This window comes from Rhipicephalus sanguineus, chromosome 4, assembly GCF_013339695.2.
Source record: "Rhipicephalus sanguineus isolate Rsan-2018 chromosome 4, BIME_Rsan_1.4, whole genome shotgun sequence".
NCBI classification, from domain to species: Eukaryota; Metazoa; Arthropoda; class Arachnida; order Ixodida; family Ixodidae; genus Rhipicephalus; species Rhipicephalus sanguineus.
This window is the reverse complement of record NC_051179.1, coordinates 62,940,233-62,964,997: the sequence shown is the minus strand read 5'-3', so window position 1 is coordinate 62,964,997 and position 24,765 is coordinate 62,940,233. Positions and strand designations below refer to the sequence as shown.

The 24,765-nt window shown below is 47.3% G+C and overlaps 2 protein-coding genes across 2 annotated transcripts in view; one reads left to right on the top strand and one right to left on the bottom strand.

Moving 5' to 3' along the window:
• The window catches only part of LOC119390101 (ADP-ribosylation factor-like protein 6-interacting protein 1), a 351,524-nt gene that overhangs the window by 221,685 nt on the left and 105,074 nt on the right, over positions 1–24,765 (bottom strand). The gene's annotated exons all lie outside the window — the stretch shown is intronic.
• LOC119390107 (glutathione S-transferase) lies at positions 16,148–21,012 on the top strand. Its single transcript, XM_037657656.2, has 2 exons — positions 16,148–16,462; positions 20,230–21,012. Exons 1-2 carry the CDS (start codon positions 16,197–16,199, stop codon positions 20,624–20,626), a joined length of 663 nt encoding a protein of 220 aa, XP_037513584.1. The 5' UTR covers positions 16,148–16,196; the 3' UTR covers positions 20,627–21,012.

Sequence of the window (24,765 nt, the reverse complement as noted above, 5' to 3'; positions counted from 1 at the left end):
AAGCATGATAATGGCAGTGCTCGCACACATCTCGTTTCCTTTTCTAGTGCACATGTTAACTGCGCATAAAAACCTTTTTCTTCTGTGTAATAAATTTAGTTGAAGACAGGCGTTCTTACATTCCCCTTTTCCTTCGGTGTCTATGTTTCTTTTCGTTTTTTTTCTTATTTCGCTTAAGGGCTGGAAATGCATCAAAGTGAACAAAGCCGTCTAACATCACCGTCAAAGCATCTTCTCTCCCACTTGTTTTCCTGCAGCAAGAAGGGGCTCGGAGGTCTGGTCGCTTGGCTGGTTCTGGTGACTCCCGCCTCGATCTTGTGCGCCGTGTCTTGCTGCGCACCGCTCTACTTCCTCCACCTCAGAGGACGGTAAGCACTGCATTGCGTTTTTATATATATAAAAAAAAACAAGTTGCACTGACTAATAAGGGCCCATTTACACCTGCGACTCTCGAAGCATAGCGCGGCCGAGATGATGGGAAATCTTTTAGCACGGTTGAAAAGCGACTGTTTCTCAGCGAAGCTCTATATGTCTATAGTCGGATACAACTTAAGAAGTGCGGAGAGGCCCCGTCCAGACGACCGAAGCGCAGCAGCCCATCGCCTCCGCGACTAAAGGCCTGAGCACACGTACGCGTTGCAGCGTGTCAGTGCGTGACTTTTTGACGCGGCGCCGCGCCCTCTCCCTAGAAAGAGAGAGGGCTCGGCGCCGCGTCAAAAGGTCACGTGCTGACACGCTGCAACATGTACGTGTGTTCAGGCCTTTAAAGCCCTAACCACACGTACGCGTTACGACGCGTTTGCACGTGGCTTGTAGACTCGGCGCCGCGCCCTCTCCCTACGGAGAGAGAGGGTGCGCGGCTACACGAAGCTGCGCGTCCTCTCACCATAGGGAGAGCGCGCGGCGCCGAGTCTACACGCCACGCGCTGACGCGTTGTAACGCCTACGTGTGGTTAGGGCTTAAAGAAATAGTCCCGCTCATGAACGCGGCAGTTTTCTCCGAAGGCGGGGTCACCGGCCGTCCGGCTCATGACGTCAGTCGGGAGTGCGTGCTCATTGGTGCAAGTTTGTGTGCATCCGCCTTTGAGAAGGAAATGCCGCGGACTTCTAAAGTTGTATCCGCTCTATAGGGTTCTTTTGTGCATACGCAACAGGCGCGCATGACTACCTCACAGGCGCCACTCTCGCTTACTACGTCCCGTTCATTGGGCCTGCAGTGCATGCGCTGCGAAGTAAAAAGAAATAGATGAAAAAGCGGTGCTCCTCACATCATCATGGCGCGCTCCCTTGCCTCCGGTATAATTGCGGTGTTCTTCAAGCTAGTCCAATAACGAACCGACAGGAAAGATTATTTCTGTAAGACTCTGCCTATCGGTCGCCTTATTCAGGTTCCCACGTGAAATCGAGATTTGCAGTGGGGGCCTGGTGAGATGCCGTTTAAGGATGTGAACATTGGGGTCAAAGTTTTGCTCGTGTCCGTCACTGCATGTCGTGTCCGTACAATGGTTGCAGCAAAGCCCAATCGCCCGGGGAGATGAGCGAAGTCTGCGTCACGGCTGCCACCAGGCTGAGCAAGATGGGGCCCATCAAGTACGTGCTCGCTCGGTACTGAGGGCGGTGGCTCGATTAAAATATACTTCAGCGTAATTTTCTCTTCTAACATCTCACAACTGGGGACGCTTTATTGAAGACCTTACGTTCCTACAGTATCTTCCACCCGCATTTTGCAACACGGTATGGCGGGAAATCACTGTGACTGATGTAAGACAAAACAAGTATGGACCGATATCGGAGGCCTTGCAGTCACTTCACTACAACTACCGTACTTAGTTGAATACAGCCATCATTTATAGGCTAATTTTTCTTTTTGAAAGAAATTCAGCGGTAAAGTTTAGACAGAATCGCACAGGAAGACGCGACGGGACGGGCGATGTACGTCGTGTCTTCATCTGGATTCTGTCTAAACTTTACCGCTGAATTTCTTTCAAAAAGAAAAATATGCATCACCAACTAGATCCCCAGCATGTTTTGTTCAGCGAACTCATGGGCTTATTTTGAAGTTATTGGTAACGCTTTGTAGGTGTTTCTGAATGGTGGCTATTGATGGCTCGTGTGGGTTAAATAATGGTAAATGGAGGTTAGTGTTGAGCTTATCTGTTGTTATAGCACCAGCATTATCTTCATTGAATGTCAGAGGCTAATGACCGAGTTGTCCACCTTTTTCTTTTTTTGACCCAGAGCTTATAAGTCACTAGGGAAGCCGTAGATTTGGCTTTGATTCCGCTAATTAGGTGGTATAGCTGACAAAATCCCTGAAGTATCAAATTTACTATACGTTACATGCGTGACTCAGCACATCGTGTACTTGCGTGTCGAGCGATCATAAGATCCATTTACTGAAGTCATTGTTTAACATATCGCTGAATCGCATGCTTTTAGTTTGTAAATGGTGCAGTACGATCAAGTTTGCTTTTGGCATTAGGTCGCCGTCGAGTTGAAATTGAGCCAGATGCACGGAAAGGGCTCTAGACTCTTGTCACTCCGGCGCCCGCTAACTCCTTCGAAATCCACAAAGGAGTTTCGCGGCGCTGAAGTTGCGGCCATGTCGCGGAACTTTACGAACTTTAAACAGAAGCTGCAAGAATTCAATTGCGCCTACAGGTCCACATGGGTAGTTATCACATCTAATCGAGCTGAAAAAGTTCGGCGTCGCGCGTATTTTTAATAATAATATCTGGGGTTTTACGTGCAAAAACCACGATATGATTATGAGGCACGCCGTAATGGATTCAGGGCTTCGGAAATTTTGACCGTCTGGTGTTCTTTAACGTGCACTGCCATCGCGCAGTAACGCATACTTTTCAGGAAGTCCATCGTTTATTTAAATCAAAGCAAACAAAATGTTTCTTTAATATTGCAGAACCATGTACCGCTGAGTATGTTTAAGGTCATGTTGACAGCGATCTTAGCAACACCGCACTGATGTGATGAGCGTTTGTTTTTTGAGCCTCGGCCTTTGGTGGAGCGTAGAGCGACTCACTTCGAATCGCGATCGGTGGCGATATTTCTTTGAAAATCGTCCTCTCGCCTCGGCGGTCATGCGTTGCTCCCACAATAGAGTGAGCACCACCACGCTTTGTTCATCTATACATATATATCTACGCTGTTTGGGGGCCTATATCTATGATATTCGGTACTGCTGCCGGCGCGACTTGCAGGGATAACGAAGCATCTGTATCGCTCATTGCTATGACTTCTGATAATGTCGGAGCAAAATCCTGCGAATAAGTAAAACTACAAGAAGCACAGAGGCATGGTGCGCAAAACGGGACACAGCAGCGTGCATGGAAGAGTTATATTCAAAATGGTGGCACGACGTCGTATATGGGCGAGGAATGCTGTATTCGTGGGGAAGCATTGGTGTACTCACGCGCGCGAATAGTTTTGAAATGCGAATGAACTATGCAGCAAAACAATATTTTTGTCGGTAAAAATCATTGTGTTTTGATGCGGTGATGTCGTGTTCGCACTTGATTTCGTAACTATACAGGTTGACGAAACCGCTACTTTCTATAATCGACGGAGACCGACGAACATCCATTAAATTAACTTGGCTTAGAAGTGACCGTGTGAAACGGAGCACATTTTCATAAGCATAATGACGAAATAGTTAGAAGTAATGAGTTGACGGGTGCCCGCGCGTGGCTGGCGCATCACTCCGCGCACATTACTGGAGCAGAATAAGTTGGAGATTTACTTTGTGAGGACGCTGCCGGAAAAAGAACAAAATTGCGCTCGATATTGTATAGTGTCTTCAAAGGCCGCTTAACTGAGTGAACCAACTACGGTGCTTATAGTGAAGTTCGGGTAGACGTAATTGGAAAATTGTACTCTTGTATCGCGTCATCATAGTCGGTTTTTAAGCGATAAAAAGAATCTCGGTAAAAAAAAATTGTTTAAACGGAACGTCAATAATTTGTTCCTACTTGTTGCCTTACTCAGTTCGCGATGGTCTCTCTCTCTCTCTCTTTCTCCCTATCTTTCTCTCTCCCCCACTCAAAGGACCAACGACCTCTTGATAGCTTACGGTCTGGTGGTCTACATCGGTTTCCTCACAATCGGCGCAGCCTTGGGGTACAACGCGAGGTAAGTCAGCGAACTGTGTGCCGTCTGCTTGCGAGAACACTTTCACAAGTTAATGAGTAATGGTTTTTAATGGAAAAAGATTATTTGTCTATCTGAAGGGACTCGTTTTCAAGCCCGATTCGCGTGAATTCTGTCAATATTATTTTTTTACGCAAGAAATGAACAAAAAAGGAGACAAGACTGAGATGTCCGACACTTCTTAGACACAGCAATGTGAAGCCTACAGATAACGAAGCAAAGAAGGCAAACCGGATGTTACTTGTTTTTCCCTCTGTGCAGAGAAATCTTGCACAGAGGGAAAATTAAAACGGACGCTAAAACTACTTCTTTGCCAATGGGAGCTGAACTCGCAACCTCCGTACGCACCACGCGTGCGTCGAACTATACCATGCAGTTGTGCTATATATAGGTATATACGGCAGCTGTTCCTCCTCAACTATACCTTGTGAATTATCGATATGGAGATGGAAAGAAACGCGAACAGTGCGGCGCGCTTATTTCATCATGCTCTGATCTTGGTGGCGATAAAAAGACGTTAGAAGCGTTCTTGATTGTATCATAGATGACTCTAGTGGCTTTTACATATCATCCAGGCTACAACTGCTTGAAAAGAAAATGCGAAGCGGCAGATAATATATAGATGCCGGCTCTGTTCGCGTTTCTTTCCATCCCCACTGTATACATGTATGAGATATAATCGTAGCAGTGCTAGCTATCGTTTCTATACAGTTCAGTTAAAACCACAAATAGATACGCTTTACCTAGCTTCCTTCTCTGCTGGCTTCGTGTGGCTTTTACTCACGGAATCCATGCAAGACAAATTTGGGAGAAGATGGAAGCTTTGTGTGATGACGCATGCAGTTTACGGCCACCACAGATGTCATTGGCAGCAGATAACGAAGTCAGCTGGGGAAAGCGTATCTATTTGTAGCTTTAACTGAACTGTATAGAAACGCTAACCTGCACTACGCCTTCATGCACGCACTTCCTCCTGCATGTAAAGCACGTGAACACTTTGCCGTTAATTCTCCCCATGCGCGCAGCAAGAACATGCTGTCGTTCTTGAGCTTTCTGCTGGTGGCAAGCAGCGCTCTTCCGGTCACCATCCAGCGGTTCTGGGACGAGGACAGACGCATGCTCGTCTGGGCGTCCGTGTCCCGCGACATGCCGTGGGCCGTCGTCATCATGAACAGCACCGTGCAGCTAGCCACGCACGTCGTCGAGGCAAGATGCGCTATTTCGATCCGTTCCAAGCGACAGTGCGCAAATTTGAATGAATACGTCACGGACGCTGACGTCAGACACCTTGGTACATGCTGGCGTGAAAGCTCGCGCCTCCGTATGAACTTGTGTTACCCTTGATTCCCAGATATCTCGCCAATGCTTACATCAAGACTCGACAGGCTATGACGATACACCTGTAAAGCTAGTGCTCTGGCATGGTCTCTGCTCATCACTTGACGTCCAGGAGATATACCCTGCATCTTTATGTCGCTTGTATACAAGAACGATGCAGAGACCAAGCAGATATGGCGGGCAGAGAGCATTACGGTACACCTAGGAGTGCGCCGTCGTATAGCAGCTATAGGTGCGTCGGCATGTGGTCACTTAAAGGTGACTATATAACGTCATATAGTCACTGTCATACATCGTCCAGCCTTCAAAACTTTGCCAGCGGCAGAAGGATGATTTTGCATAGAAGGGAGAAAATGGCAGTGAGGTGTGCGTTTGATTACAGCAGTCACCCTTCTAAAGGGATTCAAACTTGTGGTCCTTTGTCCGCCACGATGTGGCGTAGTTTATTGCTCGTTTCGCACGCTGGCCACACGGCCCCACTCACACTGTATAGAACAATGTGTAATGTATTCACACCATAAAACGTGTGTGTAAGGTAGCTCTGACCCGCTTAAATGGCAGCGTATATGGTCAGGATGAGCTGGTTGCTGTGCACGCTTCAGAACAACAACCTTGTGGAGAGCGGCCTCGACTCGCTGGGCGTGGAGTTCTGGATGCATAACTCGCCGCTGGCCAACCAGCTGCTGCTGGGCGCCATCGGCAGTGTGCTTGCCGAGGTCACGGACAACAGAGTGCTCAACGTCGACCTTATGCCCTTCGTCGTGAAAGTCGTGAGTGAGCGGCCCTAGCCGAAATGCGGTTGCGGTAGCCGATTGCCCTACACGATATGACCTCTTACCCGCAGTATCACTGAGTCCTACGCAGCATAGCAAACAGCAAGGATGAAGGGCGGAGCTAGAGTTTCTTTTCGCGGGGGGTTGGGAAGGAGGGGTACAACCATACCTTATGTGTGTTCGTGTGTGCGTTTGTATGTGTGCGGGTATATATACACATGCAAAATTGAAATTTTTCAGGAGGATGGGGGGGGGGTGGTAACCCTTTACCCCCGGTTACGCCAGGGGCAAGGATGTAGCTTTGAAGAAGTGGCGGAGAGGATGGTACTTCGCTTCCACTTCTATAGGGCTAGGCCAGTCATATTGTGCAGCTTTGGTGATTGGTTGATAAGCAATTTGCGCTTTTCTAAAGAACAAGCACATATTTCACGAACTTGCCATAGATTCGTGGCATTACGAGAGCCTGATGTACGGACTGCGCCAACTGTGCATCGATAGATCTTTTTTTTTTTTCCGTTCTGGAAGGATTACGTGTCATCTTAGTTATAGACGCTTGAAAATGGGGCCTCGAAGTTAGGGGACGCCATCGACCCTGCGTGCAAAAGAGGCCGCAAGAAGAGTATCTGAGGGTTTCTTGCTTAATTGAAACAACGACAGTTTGCACTCGCAGAAATACCTATATAAAATATAATACTGTCCCCATGCAGGCCAAGATGACCGCGGTCGAGCCGTGGGTGTACGTGGTGCCGGCTGCTCTGGGCGCCTGCACCAACATGATCCTGCCCATCCACCTGCCCATGATCGTCATTCACGAAGTGGTCGACGTGCCCATGCTACAACTGGTGAGCCATGGAAAACGCTAAGCTCTTTTACCTGTACTTATTAGCGAATCGAAAAAATATATGTAATCAACCCTTCCGCTACCACGAACACAAGATAAAAAAAATCTATGCATCTCCACGAAGTGAATCATGACGAACGGGCGAAGCCCTGGGTATCGTATGGGTGAATAACTGTATGTTACCCGAGCGTTGCCCCATATAATGTAAATTGAGTGACATAAAGTAAGATAAAGAGTCGACGACAAAGCTAGGTCCTAAGGTACATAACGTCTACGTCCATGATACCGACTAGCATAAAGGGCTTGTGCTTCTAGGTGTTTTATATTGTTCTGTCACAATTATGAATGATGTTCGTCTCTTGTAAACCTTTTTTTTTATTCACATGCACACATATATGTTCCGACTATAGCAACGGTTTTCTATATACCGTGACAGCTGACAGTGAGAGTCGACGACAAAGCTAGGTCCTAAGGTCCATGATGTGTACGTTGAAGTCGCCGAATAGTATTAAAGGATTTGTGCTTGCAGGTGTTTTATATTGTTCTATGTCACAATTATGATTGATATTAGTCTATCATTAAACCTATTGTTAAAACCACGCATCTCCACGAAGTGAATCATGACGAGTGGGCGAGTAGGTGTGTAAGCAATGACACGGATGCCACACGGTCGGACATACCTCGGTTTCAGGTGCTTCGCCCCTTAAATAAAGGTCGATGGGACAGGCTGCTTTTGGGCGATCGTTTCATGCACATGTGTAAGAAGGCTTGCCGGAGGATACATTATTTTTAGACAGCCTATAAAATACGGGAACTTATCACAAATAATAATAATAATAATTAATAATAATACCTTACGCTCCAATATCATATATATCCAACATAACTCTTACTCGAACCACAGCCGTCAATTTCGTGCAAGTTTTATTTTTTACGAGACTTCTTTCAGAATATTCGGAAAACCGAAGGTGCTCGCCGACGCGCTCGTGCCCCCTGAAAAAATAATTATAAGTTTGTCTTTTCTTTGTACACAGGTGCTGATTGCGGCGGTCGCAAAAACTGTCATCGTCTTGACGTCAGTGTTCGCCACCAACACCTACGGCGGATACCTTCTCGACTGGGCAGCACCGCAGTTTAACACCACTGAGCCATTCGAGTGAACCAGGCTCCTTGAAACATCGTCCGAGTGACCGCGGTCACCGCGTCCCTGTGAAGAAAACGGACCTTTTCGTTTTAATTTAGTGTATGATTTGCTGTATACAATAGTGAGCGACAGCTCTCCTATTATTTTTAATATACAGATGTATAAAACGTGCACCTTAACGTATCCATGCGATAATATTTTGACGCGAATAAAACATGAACGGTGCTTGCTCTGTGCTTGAATTACATTTGAGAAACCATACAAGTTCATACATTGGCTGTGGTTTCTCTTTTAATTTCAGCAGAATTTTTGGAAATCTTCGGTTTAATGTAACACAAACATATACTCATTCAATCAATCTTACTTCCTGATTGACAGCTCGGGCACACACCATGGTGAAAGGAGATCTAATTCGGTATGTGGATACTGGGCTCATATGCCTGTGGAGACAGCACACCACCCGAGATGATGGTGTTGTGTGATGTATAATCAAGTGGCGTCTATAGCTATTCAATGACCCCTTTGTGTTGAAGTGCCTCATAATATACTAAATCAACCACGCAGAAAGATCCCACTGAAAACGGCGGGGACCGAACCTGCAACATTCTGATCCGAAGGTTGCAGGTTCAGTCCCTACCAGCGGTAAGTTGTCCTTTCGTCCACTTTACTTTCTTCGCATCTATATCGCAATTATTGCACTGCACTTAAAACAGCACAATTAACGCCCCTTATACCTTCCTTGGCTTCGTTATCTGCTGGTTTTCATTAAGGTCATGTCAAACAACTTAGCGAGCCCTCAAAATTCCCTTCCTTCATTCAACTCTCGTTCCAGTTAAATATGCCACAAGGCTTGATGTTCGGCCCCCACAGAAAATTGCATCATAGAAAAAACTATGAAACGAAAATTTAATAGCAGTCTGGTTTAGAAAACAACTGAATATTTTAAAACATGAAAATTAGTGACGGTAAGACAAAGCACATTCGATTTGCTTCCATTAAAATAGCCTGCAACCTTGAAGAATAAAACACCTGCTTTGATAAAGTGGCATAGAAATGTATGTAGGTGTGATATTCAACTGTGAACTGTAATTTTATAGTCACATAAAGCCCATTACAGCAAAATTTATTACAAAAGTTACAGTGGAAGTTTCACGGGCCGTAATACTTGCAGTAAGCATTCGTACGATAACCAAACAAGCTTGCGGGGTTTTATGCGTGGCATTGCATGCATGAAATAACGAGGAGAAGTATTTTGTTGCCAAACGAACTCTACGGAGCTAGTTCATTTCAATTTATTCAGATAGAGTAAACATTCAACTCGACGTTCTCAGGTCGTTTTGTCTTCTCTCGAAAGTTCGCGTTCGATTCGAAAATATAACTGCTCGAACACTCCAACACATTAAGCAATGCGTAGTATAGACGCATTGCCCTCCTCCTCCTAGGGTCTTTCTGTCCTCACTCCCCTCCCCTATGCAGAGTAGCATGTAGGCGCCTTTAGGTACGCTGGCAGAATTCTCTGTTTTTCATTAAAGAGCTTTCTCTCTCTCTCTCTCTCTCTCTCTCTCTCTCTCTCTCTCTCTCTCTCTCTAGTATAGACGCGCAGCTGTTACGCAGGAAAGTTTACACAAGGATAGCTCGCAATTTTCTTTTTTTTTCTCCTTCTTCTTCTGAGCGATCAGCTATGTGGATCGGTCCGTACCTGTTGCACAAAGGGCAGCAGGTACAGGTGACGATGCTGACTGGAGAATAAAAAAGGCAGCGGCGCGTAATGTAGAAGTACACAGGCGCGTGTTATAGTTATATAATACACCGCTGTGCCTTGCACACACGCGAATGTTTCGCCAGTGGCGCCACAGAGCGGCGGCTTCCCTTCTTTCTCAGACCTATGTAACGGAACCCTCCTCACCGCAAGGGATGGGCGAGAGCCACTTATACTTTCAGCGACCATTATATCTCTTCCTGTCCTCCTCATCGCTGGTAGTAGTACATAGTACGGTAGTACCTGACCTTGAACGAGCTGTACGGTTTCTTTTCTTTATTTTTTGTCTGACTTCCTCGTCTCGCCTCACCTGTTGCCGGGCAAGGGGACCCGCTCTCCACGCCCTATTCCGGTTCACTCGCCGACTGGACACCCGGCAGCAAAGTTTCCGAGGTGAGTAGCGTGCTCTTCTTCTTCTGGGCCCGTATTCACAAAAACGTTGTTGATGGGGTTTTACGTCCCAATACCACGATATGATAATGAGGCGCCGTAGTGGAGGGCTCCGGAAATGTCGACGGCCTGGGGTTCTTTAACGTACACATAAATTTAAGCACACGAACCTCTAGCATTTTGCCTCCATCGAGAATGCAACCGCCGCAGCCGTGATTCGATCCCGCAACCTTCGAGTAAGCTGTACCTATACCATAACCACTAGGCCACCGCGGCGGGTAACTCAAAAACGTCGTACGGTAAATATTTACGTAAGAAAATATTTTAGTCGATCACGATGTGGGACATATTATAATACTGAAGCCAGCTGACCAATGGAGAAACGCAGGGGCGTAGCCAGGGGGGAGGGGGTTCAAACTCTCCCCGAATTTTTTTAGTTTTGCTTGCGTATATATTACACGCACACATACAAACGCACGCACGAACATACATAAAGTATGCCTGAACCCCCCCCCCCCCCCCCCCCCCCCGAAAAAAATTTCTGGCTACGCCCCTGGAGAAACGCACTTACGAACGAGGAGCTTAGTGAATTTGGCCCCTGAAACCGAATTAACGAAACTTTTCTTTCGTAAGCACTCACTGTCATTTGCCAGCTGGGTTCGCTAACGTTGTGCTCATCACCAGGATTGTCTAGAATTTTGTCTTGCGTACGATTCAAGCGTAATTTTTTTTTTCTGGCATGTGAATACGCTAGCCCTGGTTGGTTTTCAGAACGAAAAATTATTAAATCCCAGGTTCCTCTTCTCAGGGTTGACGACGGAATGTGTTAAAACTACGTAAGAAACCGGACGTCCCAAATTTTTTGGCGGTTACACTATAGTTAGTTACATTTTTGTGTAACAATTGATGATGGGAAGAAATTTTCGCAACCTAATAATTTGGTTCAAGTTTCCAACGCTGTTTTAGAACTCCGTGAAAATGCGCTAATGTGTCAAAGCTTTTCTTTTTCTTTTTTTCTGATAGTGCTAGTCTTTTTTGTTTCAACAGTGTTCTTTTATGGGTAAAAAGCAAGCATACATCTTTGTTTGCGTTTTGAAATAAATGTCCTTCTCTCCATACAGAATAAAAAAAAACATGAGCAAATGTGTCCCAGGGCAAGTCTGCATTGCAATACAGAGAGTGAGTGTGCGCAAATTGAGGAACCCGTTATGCAACATATACTAGCGACGCAGAAAGTTTACATCAGGCAAACAAAGTTACATATAAATAAATTTAAGAACTGCATCTGTGTTTCTGCCCGCGGTGAGAGCAGTAATCAATATTACCCCTGTAATCAGCCACTAAAACACATAAAATCAATATCGTATTGGTATAGCGCAGCATGAAGAAAAGAGGCAACAGCGAAGGAAACACAGGCAACAGGATGAGCACTCAAAATAAGCTGCGCTGTACCAATACGATATTATAATGCACCAACTTGACCAATCTGCAATACTTGTCGATAAAATCAACTTCCTCTTGGACTTAGCACTCAGTAAACTTTTGCGCCACGGCAAAGCATGGGTTACATTGCAACGGCTTATAATTATTATTATTGACATAATCTTTATGCTGTAGAATGATGCGATTTACAGGATTCGGCAAGTTTGACAATCTATGGGGACAAGCAGCTTCGTGCGCCATAGCTCAGCGGGTAACATGCTGCGCTGGTAAGCCTGAGGAGTCGACCCTGGTTCGATTTCGTCCATGGCGGCCGCATTTTTACGGGGGCGATATGCTGAAGCACAAGCGTGTACTTAGATGTAAGTGCACGTTAAAGATGTCCAGCTGACCAAAATTAATTCGGAGCCCTCCATTATACAGCATACCTTATAATAATATCGTGGTTTTGGTGCGTAAAACAGCACAATTTATTCATTTTTAGTTAGGGAGCAGAAGTATAAATCTGCTGCAAATATTCTGTTTACTTTTAAGGTTTTGCACTGGTTAGTCTGCGGCATGCCTTATCTTCCTTGTACTGCGCCCCTTTGTTGGGCCGATTGTACATACATGTTAGCAGCGCGGCATGTGTATCAGCGTAGCATCAGCGGCAGTTTTTCGAAGGCGAGTGAGGTTTGTTTGACCACAAACTATTTGAAAAATCTAGAAATTGTCACGTATTGTGATGACAGCGCATTTTCTCGAATTTCCGCGACTATATTATGACTCCTTTTACACAAGCATGCATTTTCCTTGAACCTGAAATAAATAGTTGGCAGTAGCGCATTTCACTGCCATCTTTCCGACTCGGTCTGCGTTGCACCGAAGACCTACTCCTCTTTCTTGTCTTTGGTTCTATATTTATATTCGCCAACCACGTCAGCTCCTGCCGAAGCTCACAAAGGCGTATACAGTCTTGTAGAGCTGCGGGCCATTCACGAACAGAGTATTTCGTGTGTATAGATTCTCGCCATCTCTTGGTGGACGACAAGCTTCTCTTTTCACGACTCGGCACCCCGTAAATGCATCGGCATTATTGACACTCGGAGCACGTCGGTACAGCGGCGTCTCGAAGCGGCTTCTTTCGCGAACTTGTTTCCTATATAAAGCACGGCACGCTTGTATACCGTCATTACCTGTATAGAGGCTACCCATTGATTCCTCGTAAGGTGCGGCACGTCGCCGCTTCATTTTGGAAAGCCGGAACGCAACTGGTCAAACAGTGTCCGCGAAACGGCATCATCAATTTACCGCAATACACGCGCGCCCTTTGCTCGAAGCCAGGTGGTATAATACGAGACTCACTGCGAGAGTATACATACAACCTCGCTATGGAATAAAAACTTTCTCGTCGCGTGAAAGGCTTCGCTCGCCATGAAATGGCGCAGCAATAACTTGAATGCGACGGTAAACAACACCGCAAGGTCGAAGGTTAGTGTTTGTAAATGACCGGCTGCAAGAGATTACGATTACACACATACAATATAGCTGTCTTTATATGACGATAACCTTTTTACTGGCGCTCATCGTCCTTGTGCCTCTCGCGCCGTCCTCACAGCTTTTCACGAAAGCCCGTGGCTGTCATACATTAGCGAACACTTTGCGTCGTAAATATTAACGTCTTAGTTCCTGGCCAGCGCGACACTCGTGATTTGTCCCGTGCCCCCAAGGCCGGCGATTCTTCTCTCGTGGAAAGGAACCCACCAGCACCGCCGGGTACCGTAAGTGCTGCTTTACAACCAGCTCCGATCTCCTGCCAGTGAACGAGCTGCATGCAACGCGAAAGCCTGCGTATAAAGTCAATAAGGGCGTATACGTGGGCTTGTTGTTGGTACTGGGTCATTCCGTAATCTTCTTTGTAGCGGGACAAATGACATGGGCACCAGCAAGAAACGAACGACTACTCACAGCGCTGTGTGTCTTCGCACGTTTCTTTCTGGTGTACATGTACTTTGCCAGCTTCTTTCTGGTGTACATGTACTTTGCCAGCTTCTTTCTGGTGTACATGTACTTTGCCAGCTTCTTTCTGGTGTACATGTACTTTGCCAGCTTCTTTCTGGTGTACATGTACTTTGCCAGCTTCTTTCTGGTGTACATGTACTTTGCCAGCTTCTTTCTGGTGTACATGTACTTTGCCAGCTTCTTTCTGGTGTACATGTACTTTGCCAGCTTCTTTCTGGTGTACATGTACTTTGCCAGCTTACGACCTGTATATAAAGAATTAAGGTATACTGCCTTGTCAAGGACGGCCTTGGCGTTCCCGGGGACGTCTTTCCCGCATTCCAGTTACACCCGTCGCCACTTGGTGTCCGCTCCGCTATTGTTCAGCGCTTGTGTCGCTGCTTTTGCGGCATACCGCTCTGTCTCGCCGAGATTGTATCGTATGAGTACACGTTCAATGCCGCGTACATGCAATGAATGTTGCGCAATAGCGAGACGACGTACCCGCGCGCATGTACTGTTTACACGCTTCGCTGACGCTCAGTGCCCGTTTTGTGTAAGACCGCATCAATAGCGGACTGCCGGCAAGGCCGTCGCTGCCGCATGTATACACGTACGTGACTGTGGTGAAGAAGTTGTCTTCGTCTGTTCCGTATGCCGAAAGAACAGGACAAACGAGGAAGTTGTATTTGTGCTCACTGAGGCAATAGGACGGCCGCAGCGAGTTTAACGTTGTCATGTGATAGTGTCAGTGAAGTATTCAGAACACAAGCTGGTGCAGATGAAGACTCTTTACTGGGGCTAACTTGTGCCCAGTAAAAGATAAACCCAAAGTACAAGCAATGCTCGCTGTATAGCGAGAGCGGCAAGCGCAGACGTCGGGGGTCGACTAATCTGCTCGTCTGTGAAATTTGTCGGCTTTTATAAACACGCAGGTTCGAATATTCCAGCGTTATCGTTGGTGACCGCGCGAGTTCCATAATAAACTAGATTATACTTGCATCGTGCGCGAAACCTTCATCAAAAAATTCGCAATCAATCGAAGAGGTTCCGGTGGGGCTTGGACTTATCGGTGGTCACACGTGTAACAAGAAAGAAGCCTGCGTGGCAATATATCCGTACATCCGTGCTGCATACGATGTACAGAAGCCTGATGGGAGCTTTCTAAGACGGTAGAAAACTTTTGAATGGCTTTGGCCAAATCGATTTGTCACTAGCAGCAATTCAGTTTTAGGGAAGTGCTTACAGGTTTCGGATGGCCTACGTTCTGAATAAGAGGATACCATGGCATGAGGCTCCTGCACGCGCGAATCTGCGGTTGTGCAACGTCAACTTACCTCATAAAAAGTCATGTTGAGCCATCAAATCTTAGCTGCTCATGCATCAGTTTGCGGTGAGCGATGTTTGCAAACAAGGCGTTTTCAACTCATCACTTGCCGTAACACGGAGATCGTTGGCAGAGTCCTTCGTCCTGCAGTAGACGCAAAATTAGGTTCGAATTCGCGCTGTGATTCACATGTCTACAGCAAAACGAACTAGCCCAAAGTTCCGTATGGTAAACCTTCAACCACTTGAAAAAGGTCACCGCACATTGAAAATTGGCCCGAAGCAACTGCGGAACTATTACAATGGTGATGGTGCTCAATCGGTTGCTTCATATAATGTGCCACGCGTCCATTAGAAAGGGAGGGAACATTAGAATCAATAGAACTTTGTGGCATGCGACGAGGCAACTGAAGAACTGTTATGCCACCCATCCTTCCAAACTAAAAGATGTGTTCTGGAAGCTTATCTCCGCCGTCTGGATAAAAGACCACTCACGGAGAAAAATATATGCCGTAAAAATCTTACACCGTTGGATATTGTTACGCGCATGAGGCCACGAATGCCGTGTACGTAACGCAGACGCTCGTGTAATATAATTGTTGGGGTTGAACAAACCACGATATGATTATGAGAGACGCCCTAGTGGAGGGCTCCGGAAATTTCGACCACCTGAGGTTCTTTAACCTGCACCTAAATCTACGAACACCAGCGTCTAGCATTTACACCTCCATCAGATTGCGGCCGCCGCAGCCGGGATTCGACCCCGCGACCTTTGGGTCAGCAGTCGAGCACCATAACCACTAGACCACCGCGGCGGGTACAGACACTCCTGAACTGTTAGCATGTGTGTGGGTCTGTCGTTTTTCCTACATTTCATTTTATTCATTTGAGTATTCCGTTTTTCCCCTCCCCAAACACATGGTAGCCAACTGGAAACGTCTTCGGTTGTCCTCCTTGCTTTTGTTTATTTTCTTTCGTCTATTTGTTTTTCACTAACATTGCTCTCTGTTTCTACTTTCTTTAGCGTTGGTAAGCAGTGATATGGCGCCGACGTACGGCTACTGGGACCTGCGCGGTCTGGGCCAGCCGATCCGAAACCTGCTCGTCTACAAGGGCGTGCCCTTCGAGGACAAGCGGTACAAGTTCGGCGCGGCGCCCGACTACGACCGCGAGGAGTGGCTCAAGGAGAAGTTCACGCTGGGACTCCGGTTTCCAAACCTGCCGTACTACATCGACGGCGACGTGAAGATGACGCAGAGCATGGCCATCATCCGTTACCTGGCCAGAAAGCACGACCTCGCCGCAAGGTGGGATACGCAGAACATCAGCTGAACACATTGCTGTGGTAAATATAAAACAGCGCTTAACACACGGTATACAAAGGAAGAAGCACACAAGGCGCTGATGCACACATAAAAGAAGCCCGCGTACTAGAAATAAACTGAAAAAGACAGGCAGATTGGGCGAGTTCGTTCTTTCTTTGTCCCGTGTGTTAAGCGCTGCTTTATATTTATCATGGAGACCTACCGATACGCCCAATATGCCTGTCTTCACATTCCTGTACTACGCGCATAAGGAATCCAAGAAAAAACGCGCGACACATTTTGCGCACAGTACTTACGACAGATTTGATGCTTCGAATAGAATGCTTATGCTAATATACGCACAATGTTCAGCAGACGAAACGTGATAGTCGACCCGCATGGCGTACCGGTGCATTTTCTCACCCGCCGAGAAAGCTGCAGGTGATCACCTGGAGTCAAATGCTGTCACAATACGAGCCCACAGCGCCTGCTTCAATTAGATGCGAAGCATCTTATGGCGGAGTTCAATCCGGTGTTGGTGGTGGTGGTGTGCGGCGTGACCACCTTTACTGCACATGCGCAGACCCTCTCCACACACCTCCTCTCCACTCCCCCTCTACTCTCAACTACCCCTCACCATCCCCCCCTTGTGCGCCTCATTCTCTACTGCGCAACGCCACGATGAGCGCCAGCGGATGCGCGTCCCCTCCACCTCTCTGTCCTCTCCTACACTCCCCCCCTCTCGTGCGCCTGTCGACCGCGTTGCCCGCTCGCCCTGTCAGAATTAACGGCCAGGCTAGAGGGAAGACACGACGCGCGTAGCGTTCCTCTTTGCGTTCCACGACGCGAGGTCGGTAGCATGCCCAACGAACGCCAACGGAACGCGATCGTGCAAGTCCTCCGGCTTTGCATCGCCTCAAGGTCCCCTTTAGCGGGAGATAGTGTAATTTTTATTCTATATTCCAGTTGGGCATCCCCGGCGTGTAACTGTGGCGCCATGCAAGTCGGTTATCGCGTTTCACTTGCTGAGCACTGTAAGTGTGTATAAATACATATGGTATAGGTAGTGTGAACGCTACATATCAGGGCGGGCGCAACACAGCATATACACGTACATGACTTTTTATTCTGGTATCTGAATGCGATTTTGCCCATATATGCGATGGCTGTAGCCGTACGTCGGCGCCATATCACTGCTTACCAACGCTAAAGAAAGTAGAAACAGAGAGCAATGTTAGTGAAAAACAAATAGACGAAAGTTAATAAACAAAAGCAAGGAGGACAACCAAAGACGTGTCCAGGTGGCTGTTCGCTCTTGATTAAAGTGGGCGTCAACCCTGTTTCGCAACCGAGGTTATAAATGGGCCTAGTCAAAGTGTCTTTATGGGCGTACTACAGTTGATCGTTATAATGAAGTGTTACTTGCAATCGAAAACTTCGTGAAATCGCTAGTTTCGTTAATTCGAGGTTCGCATGTTTCAACAGTGCAGGTAAAGATGGCAACACTTCTGGTTTATCCCCCTATGTGGACAACCGCAAAAATAGCCAATAAACTCCGGAAGTAATAGCGCTATCAACAGCTTCCTTTACCTATTTTTTTTTTTTCGTATCGGGCCACCAGTAACTGACGGCATTAACGATGCTGTCCATCAATTTCACAATTGGAGAGAGCGTGCTGGACGAAATCCAGTACCTTTCAGCAGCAGCCGCCTCGTTTCGCCGCTCTCCGTGATAGTTCTGGCCTTTGCATATATGCAAAATACTTTCCTTTTGCAAGGCACACCCCTCATCGTGAACAGGAAAACACACACGTACCAGATCAAACCACTTACTGCGCTCGGCGAGCCAATACGCAAAACGAGGTCAAACATCAAACCAGTCAAAGAAAATGTGCTCGGCGAGCGCTTTTTGTATATATATAAGCCTTCTTCCGGTTGCAATTTCCCGTGCCAACATGCCGGTGACGTCATAGCGGGACGTGTTCCGCAGCTTCCGAGGCACTCCGGCTAGCACCAAGGGCACCAAGAGGGTTTCATACGTGTAGGTGTCACAAAAGGAAAACAGAGCACGCGAGCTGTGTCCAAACTAAGCAAAACTTAGAATAACAGAGAGCTGAGCTAGTTGGTAAGTACTATTCATTCTGAAAAGACAGGGCGTGCAAACACGGACACAAGAAAGAAGTCAGGCGTTTGTGGTGTCCTGACTTCTTCTTGTGTCCGTGTTTGCACGCCCTGTCTTTTTAGAATAAGCAAAACTGCATACCAGCGCGCTGTATCAGCAGATGCGCAGCAGATAGCGAGAGTGCGTCGGCACATTTGGCTGATCCATGGCTGATCCATCCCCATATTCTGACGCTCGCCTTATCGCCAGCTCGAGCGAAGCCGCGCTGCTACTATCACTGCTCGTCAGGGGCGCCTTCAATGCTTTATGCATTTGTTTGCCCGCGTCGTGAAGAGATCTTTCTGCATCGCCAAGAATGCCACCACTTTCGCCCCTGACGAGCAGTGATGGTAGCAGCACGGCTTCGCTCGAGCTGGCGATAAGGCAAGCATCAAAATATCTGGATGGGTCAGCCAGATATGCCGACGCACTCTCGATATCTGCAGCGCATCTGTTGATAGAGCGCGCTGGCATGCAGTTTTGCGTAAGTTTTGCGCAGTTTGGCAACAGCTCGCGTGCTCCGTTTTGCTTTTGGGGCACCTGCACACAGCAGATGGTCAGCAGTACGTCCTGCTTCGCGGATTGAAGCCCGCCGGCAAAATTTGTGCATTAATGGGTACATGCAAACCGCTGTTTGTCCCACCGAAAGTTTTCATTTTCATCAACCTTTCAAGAAAGCTCCTGGTACGTGCACGCGGTGCGCTCGGACTTCGTTGAATCGGGTGTGCAGTATAAAACGACCCCGTTACATGGCGAAAGAAGGTACATGGTTTTCAATGGGGCATATATTGGAAGATGGAAAAAATCCGTTACGTCGAGAATTTCGTAAAATGGCGTTCGTTATATCGAGCTTCTACTGTAACTCCAGAAACGTGTATTTTCGTCTGGAAAAGTAAAGGTGAATTGAATGAAATTGAACTGAAATGCGAGAGAGAAAAAAAAGCACTTGCTAGCCTGTGTGCATATCAGGACGCGGAGTTAGTGGCAACGCCAAAATGTCTGCCAGCATGTCGAACGTGCTATAATATATATCTGCGAGCTTGACAAGCTGCATCAAGCACGTGGTCGCTCGTATACCTGGGTATTTAGCCTTCATAATCGTTATGTACTTAACATTTGCAGTCGAAGAAAGAAGGCAGCCTAGCAGTTGAGGTAGTGAACAAAGAACAGCATGGAGTACATGCTGTGGATGATCTCGGCTACGTGGCGCGTAGGGCGCGGTCTTGTATATTATATACCGCTCTATAGGTGATGTATAGTGAGCGGCCATGGTTGCTCGATGGCACTTTCGGATGACTCGAATATCGACCAGACATGGCATTATGTCACGAAGCTATATGCTGTGAGCAGTTAATATACACGTCCTTCATGTTTCGAGCTATCCCGGCCACGGCGGCTGCATTTTCGATGGAGGCGAAAATGTTTGAGGCCGGTGTACTTAAATTTAGGTGCACGTTAAAGAACCCCAGGTGGTCGAAATTTTCAGAGCCCTCCACTACGGCGTCTCTCATAATCATATCGTGGTTTTGGGACAGATATTATTATTATTATTCATATTTCGAGCCTCTAACACGGCACTGTACTTCACTAATATACGAATTCTCCCGCAGGAACGAGCAGGAGACCCAGGAGCTGGACATGCTCGAGCAGCAGGCGCGCGACCTGGCCTGGAACCTGGTGATGGCCGTGCACTCGCCAAACTACCCAGAATCTCGTCGCAAGTACGAGGAGAACATGGAGAACGCGCTGCGGCCTTGGGACGAACTGCTGCAGGGCAAGCTGTGGGTGCTGGGAGACCGGCTCACGTACGTCGACTTCCTGGCGTACGAGGCGCTCGACTGGAACTACGAGCTGAACGCGGGCGTGTTCCAGGGCTTCCCCATACTGGTCGCATACCTGAAGCGCTTCGAGGAGCTACCCAACCTACGGCAGTACTTCTCGTCTGGAAAGTACAGCAAGTACCCAATCCTGGGGCCCATGGTCAAGTGGGGATTCAAGAAACACTAGTGGCGCCGCACCGTTGCAGCTATATGTGTGCGCTCTCGGCATCCGCCGCGTGTACCGCGTGGCGTTGGTACCACTTGACCTCTCGGCATCCACCGCTTGGCCTTGGCGCACCAAAGGGCACGATCCAAACCCTCAAGATACACGCTATCCGACCTGAACCCCCGTCGAAGTACTGCCTTCGACGGAACCTGCGCAATGGGACAGAAAACGTCTGCCAACTACAATCTCATTCTCGAGAGAGTCGAGTTAACAATACAAAAACCATCATCACTTCCTGATAATGTAGATCAACTCTGTTTCGGCATTGGCTTTGAGTCTGCTTCATTTGTAATTACGAGAACTGTTGGAAATAAAGTTAATTACGTGCCTTTTAATGATAAAAAGTATGTATCGTCACTCAGAGTTCATTATCAGGGGAGCCGGCATCTTATGAACTCTGTTCCTGTTCTACAGGGAAATATTCAATGCAGGACTGTGAGAGCCATGGGGTTTTCGAATTGTCACCGCGAGTGAATGAATGGGAATACATTTCTACAAATATGACCTGTCTATGATACACATGAGAGTTGGTCGTTCGCCGTGAAGCAAAGAGTGTGCGGATGGAAATGCACAGATTTCCGGTAGTTGGAACATCCGTACATCGCCTCTAGATGTTCGCGCGTGTATGTGTATGTTGTCTTTAATCATACTGCAAAGAACGCCATATAATGTCACGGATTTATTGCCCAACAGGGAGGTCCCGCTTTACGTTTTTAGGTTCATCGCACTTTAGGGGGCCCGGTTTGTCGTCCATCCTCTGTCTCATGTCGCATGGTCACGCAGTGGTCTATACAGGCATAAAACAAGGCTAACAATGCTCAAAACCAGTGCAAAATAAACGAACGAGGTCTAAAATAATATAAGCTACAGGAATAACCAAAAATTAATCGCGGCAATTTACCTAAAATCGCGAAAAACGCTTCTGAAATAGCCGGCTGATACCCTACCCGCGCCGCGCAAGAGAGGGCGCCACCGCCTTAGCAAGCGCGCGATTTCCGAGGCGGTGGCAGGTACTGAGGGAATATCTGGGTTGCCCGTGCTGTGCATTTCCTCGGGTTTCACGGTAGTGGAGCTGCATTAGGCGCAGGACAGGCCCGTAATTTCGGGGGGGGGGGGGGGGAGCTAGGCGCCCCCCCCCCCGAAATTTCGATGGAGGTGGGTGTTTTACCGAAAAGAAATAATATAAATAGGTGCCTTGCTTTAATTGTCCAGGTTTTCAGCAAGTGGGCCTCCCCCGAAAAAAAAGAATCCTGGCTACGGGCCTGGCGCAGGATTTGTAACTGCACAAGACACAAGAACGACATTAGTGCAGAATTTTTAATCTAGACGCGAATTGTCTTACAGCACAGGAAAAAAAATATTTGAGCGTGGATGAAGAAAAACATAGGAAGGAGCATTACATCACGCAACCAGCCTTGGTGGACGAACGCTCCGTGAAACCCGCAGTGACGGCCCAACTCGTAGCTTTTTGCGTCAAGATCACGCTAGAAATTAAATCTGCCGCGACTTTGGCGTTTTTTGCTCGGTAGTTTTTACCCAAAGCGCGCTTGTTCGGCGCAGTTAGGCCTGCTCACGCAGGAAGGTCAAGAAAATAGAGCTTAACCCGTAGTAGTAAAACCTACCGCGTGCCCTCACGTTTTGATCACGTGTAGGGCCGACACATTGGCTCCAGTCGCGGTGCGCAATGCTCCCTCCTAACTTTTTCGTCGCTTCATGACGGTGGGGGTCAAAGACAAATAGCGCTTGCATACATGTCCGTACAGCACCTTATTGTCGCTAAACACAAGTTTCTATACATTCTGTCGCATAGAAAGCTAAAATGCAGTTCAAATTTAGCCACCTAGTTAAATAAGTTTTTTCGACGTCGAAAAAGATAACATGTAGCCCAACTTTGCTATTAATAGCGCAATCTGGTAACCCTGAGATAGGCAACCGCGACGACTGTGGCAGCCTCGCGAGTCATCTTCTACATAATGCACGATGGCAGATTCGATGTAGCCACCGCTGAGGAGACCCGTGGCTTTAGATACGTGCGTCGAGGATCGGCAACCTCCACCAAAACAGTACGTGGTGCGAAACATAAGCAAGGTGGGCTATTTACACTATGTATTGAAAAAATGGGGGACCCTTAAGCTTCGCCTTTAAGAGTTGAACGCAATAGCGAAATCCGGCCCCTAGTGCGCACTTCAACCACTAAGTGCATACTTATTAATGTGTATTGTTACACACACACGCACACAGACACACACACGCGCGCGCGCGAGAATGGTACATACAGGTTTTTGATCTAAAGCAAGAGTCGCATGGCCTCCAAGATGCACGCCGCGCGCTTGCCATCTCGGAGGCCACAAAGAATCTCACAATGCCTCACAGATGGCAGCACATTATCTAGCGTTTGCTGTTTGCTTGATCAACGCCTCCTCTGGAAAGGCGGCATTGGCTTGATATGTTTTCCGCTAGATGGACATAGTTGTCCATTTCATTTCTCGATTTTTCGCTCACGGATGATTTTTCGCTCACAACCAACGGTCCCGACACCGACGACGGAATTTCTGCGACACGAGCTCTCTAACGCTATCGCGTTAAAATAAGAGCACAGCCAGTGGACAAGAAGGAGGCTAGCTGCCGCTCGGCGCACAGACCTCCTCTACGCCTTCTTTTGCCCCAATCCCTGGTTCGACGGCTGTTTCGTGTACGTTGAATCGCAACAATAAAACCCCCAACTTGAACTCTGGTGAGCCATCTTTGGCGAGGTATCCCATCTGTCTCCAAACCATCGAGCGAGACACAATATACATGAAACTGAGTGAGGGGTGTTGGTTATTCAACCAGCGTTACGGTGCTCGGTTGTTGACCCGACCATCGTGGGTTCGATCCCGGCGGTGGCGGTCGCATTTCGACAGAGGCGAAATGCTAGAGGAACGTTTAATTCGATTTAAGCGCATGTTCAAGAACCCCAGGTGGTCGAAATTTCGGGAGCCCTCCACTACGGACAGCCTCGTAATCGTATCGTGGCTTTGAAACTGTGAATGGCTATAGGATGTGTCCGTGTGTGTGAAAAAACCGAAAGCGTAGGTGCATACCACAGAAATTGGGCAAACCCGCTGCCCGCCCCTGGTCCACAAAAAAAAATGAAGAAGAAAACACACGGTCGGTAAACACCAATAGAAGTGCCAGAAACGCCAAGCGCATGCGGCGAGCCAGAAAAGACGATGCATAGCGACAAAAAGACGCATGGACAGACATTTTGGATTTAGTTGCAGGGTGTGTGGTCGGGTAAGGTTCGACATTCTGTGTCCCCTCTGTGTCGTTTCCCAGAGTGCAACGGCTTCTCAATTTTTATTATTATTAAGAGCGGAGCTGTTTACGCAGGCCGTAAAAACTTTGGTGTCCGCAGAAAACAGCAGGTGGGTATGCGCCACATGAATTGGGCAAGCCCCACTACCGAGTACAGCACGTGCGAGCTTTAAACGAAAACTCTTCTCGGCGAAGTGGAGCCCGTGAACCACGTGAAAGAAAGAGATAGAAAGAAATAGAAAATAGAGGGAGAGAAAGAACGCGATAGAAAGAAAGAGATAAATGGAGATAAATAAACGGAATAAAGACATAAAAGGATAGAAAGACATATATAGTGGGAGAAAGAAATAAACAGACACGAAAAAGAGATAGAAAAAACTGAGAGCGAGAGAAAGAGATAGAAAGAAAGATAGAAAGAGAGACAAAGAAACAGACAAGGAAAAGACAGAAATAAACAGAGAGCAAGACAGAAAGAGAAAGAAAGAGAGAAATAAAGAAATATTGGAAAATAATTAGAAAGCAGCAGGTACAAAAAACACAGTTAGAAAGAGATAGAGAAAGAGAATAAAGAAAGAAAAAAATGGCGAAGCTAGCACTCAGCCGCGCAAGGCTTGAAACAGCAGAACTGGACGATTCTGAAAACTAATTATGGTTGTTTCTAGGCCTTAGCTAGCATATGCAGGTTGTTTCTAGGTTGCTTCTAAGTCGTTGCTAAGCTTTAGCTAAGTGATGCTAGGTTGTTTCTACGTTGATTGTCAGCGCAGAAAGCTTAGAGTTAAACCGCAGACAGTCACAGACACGAC

Excerpts from the sequence above, each read along its gene's own strand:
- LOC119390107 (XM_037657656.2), top strand. The coding sequence starts at position 16,197 with ATGGCGCCGACGTACGGCTACTGGGACCTGCGCGGTCTGGGCCAGCCG. Across the intron at positions 16,463-20,229 it reads AAGCACGACCTCGCCGCAAG|GAACGAGCAGGAGACCCAGG; the intron begins GTGGGATACGCA and ends ATTCTCCCGCAG.